General features: G+C 45.8%; 1 protein-coding gene across 1 annotated transcript in view; it reads left to right on the top strand.

Annotated features, from left to right (window-relative positions):
- The window catches only part of LOC113009879 (aspartyl/asparaginyl beta-hydroxylase-like), a 21,297-nt gene extending 14,098 nt beyond the window's left edge, over positions 1–7,199 (top strand). Inside the window, exons 6-12 of the mRNA XM_026148449.1 lie at positions 1,374–1,457; positions 1,575–1,627; positions 1,714–1,791; positions 2,987–3,794; positions 4,489–4,518; positions 4,631–4,678; positions 5,565–7,199. Of these exons, the coding sequence (XP_026004234.1) occupies positions 1,374–1,457; positions 1,575–1,627; positions 1,714–1,791; positions 2,987–3,794; positions 4,489–4,518; positions 4,631–4,678; positions 5,565–5,572 (1,109 nt within the window). The 3' untranslated portion in view covers positions 5,573–7,199. The remainder of the gene's footprint in view (positions 1–1,373; positions 1,458–1,574; positions 1,628–1,713; positions 1,792–2,986; positions 3,795–4,488; positions 4,519–4,630; positions 4,679–5,564) is intronic.
- The last annotated feature ends 5,835 nt before the right edge of the window (positions 7,200–13,034 follow it).

Here is a 13,034-nt window from a genome sequence, read left to right as displayed (position 1 = left end):
GCATCCACACACAGCTGTTACCAGTGTGACGTTATCTACTCCACCTGTGCAGTCAAGCGTGTCAGTATGTGGATGCAAACGGCTGTGCTTCCTACTCGCACTATTTATATAGCACATTTAAAACCAAAGGTAGGCCAGAGTGCGTCACAATAATACAGTAAGTCATTGTCATCAAACATCAACAGAGTGCAAAATCAAGCACTAGTACTAATACTAAGCACTCGTTAAACCAGGAGAGTGGGCTAAATACAATGGATATCGGGCCTCGGTTCACAGATCGGTTCATAAATATAAAATATTATCTGGGTGAATAAGAAATAATGCAGTAAAAAAGTTAAAATAGATGAAATAAGGGCACTGACTAGTGAAACTAATGAAATGGGTACGTTTTTAACCGTGTTTTGAAAGATTGAATAGAGTCTGAGGCACGAATAGTAACAGGAAGACTGTTGCAGAGGTTCGGTGCAGCTGAGACAAAAGCACGATCGCCCCGGGCTTCAGGTGGGCCATGGGCTTCAGGTGGGCCATGGGCTTCAGGTGGGCCATGGGCTTCAGGTGGGCCCCGGGCTTCAGGTGGGCCCCGGGCTTCAGGTGGGCCCCGGGCTTCAGGTGGGACCCGGGCTGGACCAAGACTAGTTCACCAGATGATCTTAAGGCTCGACCAGGGATATACAAGCTAAGAAGGTCGGCGAGATAGCTGGGCGCAATGTTATTTATAATATTAAAGGTAAGCAACAAGATTTTAAAATCAATACAATATTTGATGGGCAGCCGATGTAAGTCAAGTCCGTCCTCACTCCAGAGGCGTGACATCCCGACGATTCGTCACGTCCCGCGGCATTCCTGAGGAACGCCAAAGGTGACCTTGTGCGTTCTTATGCTACGCACCGAGTTATGGATGAGATCCAGTAGCGTACACGTCCCAGCCATGTATTCCAGCCCGACCTTATCCCTCACCATCATTTAAGTAAAACAAACGTACATGTGTAGATTCATTCCAAACGGTTCTCATGTTTCCTCATCTTCCGATCTCGTAACATTGGGACGTGTTGATGCCTGGAAGCGTAATATAGCGACGATTTGTAAAATGAGACGCTTTGGGAGTGAGACCGTTCGCCTGCACTCCTGTTACTGAACAAGGAGAGTGATGAGGACTGAAGTCGATCCTCGTTGTGACTGAGAGCTGCATCAATAACCTCGCTGCGGCGGGCTCGGGACCTACCAGAGCTTTATAAGTGTCTGTGTTGGCCTTTGTGCGATAACACAACCCTGAAGGTGACCGACGAGGACTGAAACACTAAGGACACTTCCACAGCGTCCTTGGTTACACATGAAGGCCCCTCTGTGATCTACACGTGTGTTTGCTTCCTCAGCTGCTGTGGAGCCTGACCCTGTTCCTGTGGAAGATGTGATTGAAGCTACTGTGGCAGAAGACACAGCTGCACCCTCACCACCAGGTATGTGTGGACAGCAGAGTCAGCTGTTAGGTCATAGTGAGATATACTCGGTGTGTAAAGGCACATCAGGCACAGGCAGTGCTTAACGATCTGACAGTGGGAACTTTGTTTCCTCAGAGCCTGAAGCTGCATCAGAATCAGCTCCTGAGGCTCCTCCTGAGGCCGATGAGGTTATACTGACAAACCTTTCACTCTTATTTCTGTCGCGCTTCCTGCCTGCTGATGACACTTTGGTGGTCTACCTGTTGTTGTTCAGGTGATTGAGGAGGAGCCAGAGGTGCTGGAGGAGGAGCCTGCTGCAGAAGAGGAGGATGCTGCCGTTGAGGAAGAGGAGGTGATGTGTGTTTGTTATTAGTGTGCTGCCGTGTCAGTGTGTCGAGCAGAGACTCTTTCACTTTCTGAAACTCTGAGCTGCACTTTGGTGAAAAGGTTCATTTATTCACTTTTATTTGACTTCGGTTTGAAACTTTTAGATTAGAATTTGTTTCTTTAATCCATAGAAACATGGATATAAACAAATCCATGTTTCTATGGTAGATGATAAAAAAACAGGAACGTCTGTCATGTAGCTGTTTACCTTTCACTTCATTGCGTTGGCGTATGAATGGACCCAGGGGTGTTTTTATTAACGGAAAAAGTTCTAAACGTTATGAACATGTAGTAAAAAGTCCAAAATGAGTGTCTTTCCCAAAGCTGCTGGGTGGGCTGCAGGAGGGCAGGCCTGGCTCTGCGAGCTTTGAAGGAAACTGAGCCACATCATGCAGAACAAACTCGGTGTGTCTCTGATGATCTGTGTCCCCCAACCAGTCTGACAGAAACACCCTCACACATCCAGCACATAGGAACACACAAACACTGGGCAACAATGCCAGTGTCCTCTAGGACAACAGATGGAAATTAGCCCTTGGCTATAATCTGGTATGTTTACATTCATGTAATTTTTTTTTTACATTTATGTTCATTAACATGCACTGTCCTAAATAAATAAATAAATAAATAAATAAATGTTCTGCTCAGTTCATCCTTCCATGGGAATGCCATGTTCTTCGTTTGTTCACCGGCTCATGTGAGGCTTTCCCTGCATAAACAGAAGCTCTGTGGTCCAGAGTCATGCTGACAGCCTGATTGGTCCATGTGCAGGGAAGGCCCGGCGTCCACGTTAGCCTGAGCGATAAAGACACGGCTCAGGTTAAAGACCCGGTAACGCTGTAATGACAGGAATCCCTCTCTATAGTTGGTGCAGCCTGCTGGTAAGATGCAGCAAAACTATAATTAAATTCAGTTTTATTTATATAGCGCCAAATCACAACAAAAGTCGCCTCAAGGCGCTTCATAGATACAGAGAAAAACCCAACTATCATATGACCCCTATGAGCAAGCACTTTGGCGACAGTGGGAAGGAAAAACTCCCTTTTAACAGGAAGAAACCTCCGGCAGAACCAGGCTCAGGGAGGGGCGGGGCCATCTGCTGTGATTGGTTGGGGCCATATAATGTCTGAATATGGTTTAATGTGACTGTGCTGATTCAGGTTGCTCCAGCTGAAGAAGAGCCAGCTGCAGAGGAGATGATGGGAGACCAGCCTACAGAGGAGGAGGAGGAAACAGAAGCAGAGGCCGCAGAGGAGGCTACAGAGGAGGCCACAGAGGATACTACAGAGGAGGCTGTGGAGGAGGCCACAGAGGAGACTACAGAGGAGGCTGTGGAGGAGGCCACAGAGGAGACTACAGAGGAGGCTGTGGAGGAGGCCACAGAGGAGGCTACAGAGGAGACCGCGGAGGAGGCTGTGGAGGAGGCTGTGGAGGAGGCCACAGAGGAGACCGCGGAGGAGGCTGTGGAGGAGGCCACAGAGGAGGCTACAGAGGAGACCGCGGAGGAGGCTACAGAGGAGACCGCGGAGGAGGCCACAGAAGAGGCTGTGGAGGAGGCCGAGGATGAAGCTGCAGCAGAGGTGGAAGAGTCTCTCGCTGATTCAGTGGAGGACACAGACGAGGAGGTGGCTGAGGAGACAGCTCTTACAGAGGAAGCTGTTGAGGAGCCACCTGAGGAGGAGGCAGCTCGCTTGGAAGAAGCTTATGAGGAGACGGCAGCAGTAGAAGAGGAGGAGGAGGGGGCTGCTCCATCAGAGGAACCTGCTGAGGAGGAAGAAGCTGCAGAAGAATCTGAGGCTGCAGCAGAAGAAATGGAGGCAGCACATGCAGAAGAAGCTGCTGAGGAAGCTCCTGTAGAGGAGCAGGAGGCTCCTTTAGCAGAAGCTGTTGAGGAGCAAGCTGAAGTAGAGGAAGCTCCTACAGAAGAGACCACTGAGGAAGAAATAACTGAGGAGGAAACAGAACCAGGTAAGACTGAAGCTCCTGAGAAAAAGTACACACTGACACATATCAGTTAAAGTTTCCAACTCAGGAAAGCATATTTGTTTAATATGTGCTTTGAAGGACATGTCCTGGTCAAAAATGACTCCAAGGTTCCTCACAGCATTACTGGAGGCCAAGGTAATGCCATCCAGAGGAAGAATCTGCTTAGATACCATATTTCTAAGGTTTTCAGGGCCGAGTACAATAACCTCAGTTTGATCTGAATGAAGAAGCAGAAAGTTAGCGGCCATCCAGGTCTTTATGTCTTTAAGACATTCCTGCAGTTTAACTCATTGGTGTGTGTTATCTGGCTTCATGGACAGATAGAGCTGGGTGTCATCTGCATAGCAGTGTAAATGTATGCTATGTCTTCTAATGATGCTGCCTAAGGTAGCATCAGCAGCATGGCTCAGGTGTGGGTGCTGACACTCAGAGTGAGCTGTCTGTGGGGTCCAGTTTAACCTCAGTGGAACTATTGAGTGGTCATGGAGGTCACTTGTAACAAGCCTGAGCCTGTCTCATGTCTCCATCAGCACTGATAGCTGAGCCATCAGGACAGATCAAAGTCCAGCAAGCTCCTGAGAGCCTGTGCTTCACAGCACGTGTGCTAGCTGACCAACAGCACTGACACAGTGCTGAGGCAGGAGAATAATGTTGTTTCAATGTTTGTTTTTTACAGTCGCAGAAGAAGAAGCAGCACATGGTGGTGGTGAGTGGGTACACATCTCATTCCTGAAAGCTGACCTTCGCTGTGCCTTCAGAGGGCTGTGACTCAGTGTTGTTCTCGCTCTACTTCAGCATGTGTGTTTCTGTTTTTGCAGCAGCAAGGGCTCCTGAGATGGAGGACCTGTGGAAAGACGAGCCTACAGGTAACCAGTTTCATGGCTTCTACGTCCCATTAGAAGATTTGAAGAATTGAACTCCCTAAATCGAACGTATAAAATGCATCTCTGCCCGACTCCCTGCAGTCGTAGTTTGAACAGGGAAATCAGTCTTAGCACAGCTAATGAAAGGTCACACAGCTGCTGTGTGACCTTTCATTAGCTGTGCACTGATGAGTCGGGAGGCAGTCATGGTCAGCTGTTTGGTGTTTAAACAGCTGCACATACTGTAGCTGGTTGTGATAGAAGGATGTTAATCTGCAGCTGTGTGCACGGAGCATCACACTGGACCACAGAGCAGTGGCAGAGGCTGGTCCAGGCTGAGTCTGTTTTCTTTGACATCACCTACCTGAGGAACTAAATGCACATGTGGGGTGCTTCATGGTCACCTGATTCAGCCCCTCTGTCATCCACAGGGTTGCGATAAAGAGCGATCATTAGCAGGAATGATGTGCATAGCTCAGTTTGAGGTGAGGCGGTCAGACTTAGGGAACCATCACAGCAGAACGTGATGAGGATTAGGGTGGGACCCCCGAGTCCAGACGCTGGGGTGGAGATGAAGATGGAGCGATGGGGAGGAGGTGGGGTGCACAAAGATGTCTGCAAGGAACAATGACAGATGCACAGTGAGATTTAAAGTACGTGAAGAAGGCCAGAGGGCCTAGACCAGTGACGTGACAATCAGCCTGACGGCGTGGGAAAGTGGGAGTGATGTAAAGCTTAGATTAGCCGCCAACAGCTGGGAGCAGACAGATGTGTGACTGCAGATGTTCCTTATCAGAACGTACGTTTCATAAGAGATGAAGGGGGAGTGATCACCTGTCAGGTCACCTGTGAACACTGACCAATCGTCTCTCTGCTCTTGCGTCCACAGAAACGTAGGCCACGGCAGTCACCGCTGTGATGGAGCAGGGACCCACTGACATTGCATCAGCACCATCTGAGCTCAGATGATGATGCCCCTCTCCAGAGAAATGATTGAGTTGTCACGGCAACAATCGCCCCTCTCCCCCCATTTTCATCCCTCCCTTTAAATCTCCCTTTTAGTGTCAGTGTGTGAGATGATGTTCACTAACATGCTTCCTTTACCTTTGTTGTGTTTCTTTCAGGTTTGGGCTCATTCTTTTGTTTTCCTGTTTTCAGGGTGTTTTAGTTGAGTGTGTTTGGGCCGATGTCCACTCCCTGTGACGTGCGAGTGTGTGTTGCACTCGCACAGTCTTGTACCTCTCAGCAAAAAGAGCTGTAGCTGCACGTTAAGAAGCTTCACACTTTAAAGTGTCGGAGCAACCAAATCAAATGCCGGCTGAGAGCCGAAGCTGCTACTCAGTGTAGAGAGGACTCTATGCAAAGGCGTGACGCGTGTCGCCCACCTCCTTCCTCCCCTCCTCCTTAGCATCAGGTGAATTTACCACTCAGTGTCGACTCCAGGATGAGCCATATGCTAACACATGAACTGTGTGTGTGTTTGTGAGTAATGCGTTGTTATGTGCGGACAGATCTTTGCTTATCCTTCTTGTTGTGTGAGCTGTAGTTTAGTTTTGCAGACTGTGTTTGACTCTTTTCGTTTTGTTATCTCACTACATCAAACTGTATTCTGTCGGCTCCTAGCTGGATCTTCTGTTTGCACAGCTGAACCTCAGCTTGTTGAGCTGTGAGGGCAGCGCCCCCCCACGTTTATAACAGTGGCTCCTTCCTGTGGAAATCCAGCCTCTCTGTAGAGGCGCAACGCCACCCTGTCACACACACAATAATGTCAGATCTTATTTTGAAGGCCAGATATAGACTCAAACATCGTTTCTGTTTGTTCTGTAAAAATAAATCACCTCGCTTCACTCGAGGATGATGATGTATGATGATGCGGTGAAAATGCTGTAGGAATCAGTAAACACTACGTGTGGTCCTCACTTACTGTAACAACAGCCGTGTGAATATGTCTGATTTTTCTTTCTCCTGTAACACTAGCTGGTGTTTCTGTTTGCTGAAACTTTGAGTCAATGTGAACTGAACCTTTGTAACATTGAAAAGTAGAATCTTTACTGAGAGACAACTTTTAGATTTTTTAATAGATTTTTTAAAAAGAATTTGGAGAGATGAGAAGAATTCTTATTTCCAGAAGATGCTTGCGGTGCTTTGTACTAAGCCATAAGCTGTTGCTGACTTTGTCCTGTGAAGCACAAACAAGAGAAACACTGTTGGGTTTTCAGTACTCGGCCCTGGTCACAGGTCACGTTCCTGTCTCAGATGGTTGTGGCGCACAGGCAGCGCTGTTGCTAAGCAGAGGCCACTTCTGATGAACACTATGCAACAAAGTATCAATGATGACAGAGGAGCGGAGGGGGCGTGGCCACGTCTTCGATGACATGCTGTCTTTGAGCCATAACCCTCAGATTATGGTTGAGTGTGCAGGTGTGACACTGTGCTGACTAAATGATCATGAAGTACTGACGGAGATTTGAAGTGGGAAGTTTTTCTGTTCTGGGAGCTACAATAAAAGATTTGGGACAACACAGCAGTGCCTGTTTATTTAGTTGTTGTTGTTGTTGTTTACCTGTTGTTTACCTGTGTGAAGCCTCGTCACAACACAAGACTTATTTAGTATTCCTAATCGATGCCGTGATGGTAGAGAAAATCCTCCAACATGTGACGTCGAGCTGCACAGCGCTGTCAGACTGCTGTGTGTGAAACGGCCACAGTGGGTCACTGTGTGATTATTGAACAGCTCTATGTCCCACTGTCCTGTCACAGAAACAAATCCGTGTTTCTGTGCTTTATGGCTATTTTACAGAATTTCAATGATCTTTTTCCTCCATGTTCAATTTTCTGTTTGTTTCTTTTTCTTTTTGCAGAAACTTGTTGTTGAAATTAGTTTAAAAACAGAAGAATAAGAATTTTATCATCATCATATAACACACTTTAAAACAACAGCTGACGCAAAGTGCTGTACATCAAAACTAAATAATACAAATACATAAGATGTAAAGCAAAAAGTACGAAATGAATTAGTTTTTTCTGTAATCAAACTAAGTCTCGCTGAGGCCAAAAGCCAAAGAATAAAAATGGGTTTAAGACGTATTTTATCTCATCTTATTTACTAATGCAGAGTGACTGCACAGGAAATGGTATTAACACTGCTGGAAGCACCGTGCACAGAATTCACCCAGTGAAAATGATTCAGAGTGGAGACATCAAGCAGACTGAGGTGCACAATACTTTTTTTTTTTTTTTTCGTGAGAAGAATGGGAATGTTTTTAGTTTTAGTATAGGAAAGTATTCAAAGGGCTGGTTGGAGCTGAAGAAGGTGGAGTCTAGCAAAGGGAAAGGCTTATACCGAGCTGTGGAAGGAAGGAGAAAATGACTTGTATCAGTTGGCTTCGCAGATCAAGCTCTAGCAGATTAGGGCGATCGTGGCTCAAGAGTTGGGAGTTCGTCTTGTAATTGGAAGGTTGCCGGTTTAAGCCCCAGCTCCAACAGTCTCGGCCGTTGTGTCCTCGGGCAAGACACTTCACCCGTTGCCTACTGGTGGTGGTCAGAGGGCCCGGTAGTCCGGCAGCCTCGCCTCTGTCAGTGCGCCCCAGGGTGGCTGTGGCTACAATGTAGCTTGCTATCACCAGTGTGTGAATGTGTGGATGACTGGATATGTAAAGCGCTTTGGGGTCCTTAGGGACTAGTAAAGCGTTATATAAATACAGACCATTTATCAAGGACGGGTGGAAATTGACTAAGAAGTGACGAGGGGATGTTAAGAAGATGTAAGGAATACTTAGCAGCCGATGAATGAAGAACAAGAGGATGGAGGACAGATGGTGGGTATGAAAGTGCAGAGGAACAAGTGATGACATGTATGAAGAGTGGAAAGGTGGTTGGTCCAGATGACATGTGGAGAAATCTGGGACTGTGGGCTTTTTGTAGACCAGATTGTTTAACACAGTCCTGGACAGTGACAGCATGTATGCTGCTGCTGATTTCCAAAAACAGGACAGAAATGCAGCAACTACAGAAGGAATCAAGTTAAGTCACAGCAACAGTATGGGTTCATACCAAGAAATAGTGCTACACATGTGATGTTTGCTGATGGAGGAGTATGGAGAAGGTAACAGAGTTGTATTGTCTTTGTATGAGGAAGTCAGGAAAAACAGATAAGTATGTGAGGGTGGTGCAGGACATGTATGAGGACAGCAAAACAGTGTTTAGATGTGGAAAGTGATGGATTACATCAGGGATCAGCTCTGAGCCCGGTCATGTTCACAGTGGTGATACGTTGGCCTGATCAATCATGTTTGAAGATGACATTGTGATCTGTAATGAAATTCAATGCAGTGCTATTTACACAACAAATCACAACAGTCGCCTCAAGGTGCTTTATATTGTGAGGTCGACCCTACAGTAACACATACAGAGAAAAACCCAACAATCATATGACCCCCTATGAGCAGCACTTTGGTGACAGTGGGAAGGAAAAACTCCCTTTTAACAGGAAGAAACCTCCAACAGAACCAGGCTCAGGGAGGGACGGGGCCATCTGCTGTGATTGGTTGGGGTGAGAGAAGGAAGTCAGGATAAAGACATGCTGTGGAAGAGAGACAGATTTATTTACTTTTTTTTGCCGAAAATTTAAATAGGGGCAGCACGGTGGTTAGCACTGTTGCCGCACAGCAAGAAGGTCCTGAGTTCAATTCCACCATCAGGTCTTTCTGTGTGGAGTTTGCATGTTCTCCCCGTGTTTGCGTGGGTTCCCTCCGGGTACTCCGGCTTCCTCCCACCGTCCAAAGACATGCAGCTTGTGGGGATAGGTTAATTGGATAATCCAAATTGTCACTAGGTGTGAATGTGCGAGTGAATGTGAGTGTGAATGGTTGTCTGTCCCTGTGTGTTGGCCCTGCGACAGACTGGCGACCTGTCCAGGGTGGACCCCGCCTCTCGCCCTATGACAGCTGGGATAGGCTCCAGCGCCCCCCGCGACCCTGAAAAAGGATAAGCGGAAGCGAACGGATGGATTTAAATAGTTAAAAGTTGAAATGTGAATAGTTGGTTTTTGTATTATATGATTTATTTATTAAATTTTATGTGGAAGTGAATAAATAAAAGTATATTTACGGTGGCCCCTACAGACAAAACACATACAAACTCCAAAACACGTAAAAACACGTACGAACTCCGAAGCACGTACAAACTCAGAATTATTTGACTATATATGAATGCTTGTGTATATATACACAAACAATACACATATGCTTTCATGCTTTTAATTGTGTAATTTAAGTGATCTAGTAGCTCTGTTTTGGAAGTTCAGTTCATGCTAGAAATGTGTTTTGGAGTTTGTACGTGCTTTGTCTCTAGGGGCCACCGTAAATATTTATATATAAACATATATAAATAAAACCACTTTTGTTTTTTACATTAGTAATTCCTTTTGTACATAATTTTATATTATTGTTAATAATAAATTAATTAAAGCAACAAAACAACCTGAAGAGCCGGTTCGGAGCTGAAAGAGCCGGAAATCCCAACACTAATATGTGTGTGTTATGAGAGTGTGAGTAATGTGCATGTCTAAGTTGTGGAATAAAATTGAGGCACAGGTGGCCAGAAGGGGACAGACGGTGGGGAGTGTCTCCCCTGCACCCTGGTGACCAGAGATGGGCAGTAACGCGTAACGCGTTACTGTAATCTGATTACTTTTTTCAAGTAACGAGTAAAGTAAGGGATTACTATTGCAAAAACGGTAATTAGATTACAGTTACTTTCCCGTAGGAACGCTGCGTTACTGCGTTACTAAAACCGTGATTTTTTGCGAGAATGTCTCACGACAGTGACGTAAGCGAGTGCGACATTCGTGACAACAGCTGTGTGCAGATCAACAGTGGATCATATATCGAGTGCAGAGAGAGTATGAGCGTGCAGCGCTTAAAGCGTGGAAGTACTGACCTTACTTTGAGTTTGATTCCATAAAAAGGGACAAAAACATTAGTGTCCGCTGTGCGTGGGAAGAAAACTTCTTTTTACAGTGAAAAAACCCCTAAACTTCCAACAAGCACCGAGTAGCTACGACGTGATGGGAAACTCACAGAGAAACTCGCGGATTCTTCCACTGACCGCGGCACACCTGCACCAGGGTAAACCTCCGCCTACCCCACTCCTGCTTTACAGGTGAAAATAGAGCAACAGGACCGCTGAGTCTTTGACTTTATTTATTTTCTGCTGTGTTTTACTTGCATCTATTTGAAAGACTGAGTGAAAACACAAAACATATTTTATTTTATGTGCTGGAATGTGCAGAAAATAGGTTTAAATGTTAAACTAATTTCTTCCAGTCAGAGAATGTTGCAGATAATTAAATGTTTTGCTTGATGCATAAAGTTAAAAGATTAAAACTAATAAAACAAGTTTTAAAAAGAGACTTTTCCATTTGATTACATTTTGTATGATGGATTATGCAGAAAAAGTAGAATTGGGCTGAAAGATCTATCGCTTTATCACCTATTCAGGTTGTAAATCGTGTTTTTAAAAAGTAACTAAGTAATTAATTACTTTTGAAAATAAGTAATCAGTAAAGTAACGGGATTACTTATTTGGGGAACTAATCAGTAATTAGTTACTGATTACTTTTTTCAAGTAACTTGACCAACACTGCTGGTGACACACCTGCACCCCAAGGCCCTGCATGTGTGGGTGGGTGTGGTGGAGCGAGTAGAGGGAGGCAGTTGGGGATCGAAATAAGGGAGGGGCAAGCAGCCCCTCCCTGGGTCAGCTCCCCTGCTGACCCCAGTAGGCACCCCCGCCCTCTGGAAACCACCAAGGCCAGGGGGCCCAGACCCATCCAGACCCACGGCAGTAGCACCGCCAAGCCCCACAGGACCTGTGGCCAGAGATTAATAACAAGTATGGTTCAGTGCAGAGAGGTTAGGGTCATTAACACATCATGACAAAAGAAGAAACACCCAGTGCATCATGGGAATCCCCAGCAGCCTACGCCTATTGCAGCATAACTAAGGGAGGATTCAGGGTCACCTGGTCCAGCCCTAACTATATGCTTTAGCAAAAAGGAAAGTTTGAAGCCTAATCTTGAAAGTAGAGATAGTGTCTGTCTCCTGAATCCAAACTGGAAGCTGGTTCCACAGAAGAGGGGCCTGAAAACTGAAGGCTCTGCCTCCCATTCTACTTTTAAATACTCTAGGAACAACAAGTAGGCCTGCAGAGCGAGAGCGAAGTGCTCTAATAGGGTGATATGGTACTACAAGGTCATTAAGATAAGATGGGGCCTGATTATTTAAGACCTTGTATGTGAGGAGCAGGATTTTGAATTCTGGATTTAACAGGAAGCCAAAACAGGAGAAATCTGCTCTCTCTTTCTAGTCCCTGTCAGGACTCTTGCTGCAGCATTTTGGATCAGCTGAAGGCTTTTCAGGGAGGTTTTAGGACTTCCTGATAATAATGAATTACAGTCGTCCAGCCTGGAAGTAATAAATGCATGAACTAGTTTTTCAGCGTCACTCTGAGACAGGATATTTCTAACTTTAGAGATGTTGCACAAATGGAAGAACGCAGTCTTACATATGTGCATTGAATGATTTCCTGTGTTGTTCAGTGGTGCATTATGGGTAATCTCAGTCTCTCACTGAGCGTGCTCCTGTGACTAGCCAGCACATCATGGAGTGGGTGGGAGGTATAATCCAGCACCGTCCTTATCTTGGACAGCATCCGCCTCTCAGACACCACCCCGAGGGAGTCCAGCTCCGTCCCCACAACATTACTGGCCTTGTGATCAGTTTAGTGAGTCTGTTGGCACCTGCGACTTCTGCAGGAAGTGGAAACACATAGGGAACACAGCCGACACAAATGAACATGATGCCACAGGGGAAGCAAAACTAAACACACTGAACAAGACTTTCAAAATAAAACAGGGAACATGGAGAGACATGAACTGGGACACATGAGCTTGACAGAGAGGGAGTCAGAGGAGAGAGACACAAGGGGAACCTTACAGAACAAGGAATTATTACTTAATACGAGGGAGAAAGAGTCTTTTTTTGCTTTTTGGTAGACATTTCTACTAAAACACTTTCGCCTTTATCCACACCTATTGTTATTTTATCAACTTTAGCTCATGACATGAGCTTAGCTTGATAAGCATCTTATCTTAATGACCTTGTAGTACCATATCACCCTATTAGAGCACTTCGCTCTCGCTCTGCAGGCCTACTTGTTGTTCCTAGAGTATTTAAAAGTAGAATGGGAGGCAGAGCCTTCAGTTTTCAGGCCCCTCTTCTGTTGCTTTTGAGCCACTTGCAAACAACATCCACACATAATTTAGAATCATCAGTGGAACCAACACAATACAACCAAC

This window comes from Astatotilapia calliptera, chromosome 18 (assembly GCF_900246225.1).
Source record: "Astatotilapia calliptera chromosome 18, fAstCal1.2, whole genome shotgun sequence".
Classification (NCBI taxonomy): domain Eukaryota; kingdom Metazoa; phylum Chordata; class Actinopteri; order Cichliformes; family Cichlidae; genus Astatotilapia; species Astatotilapia calliptera.
The sequence above is the reverse complement of the archived record's forward strand: the minus strand, read 5'-3'. Positions and strand labels throughout refer to the sequence as shown.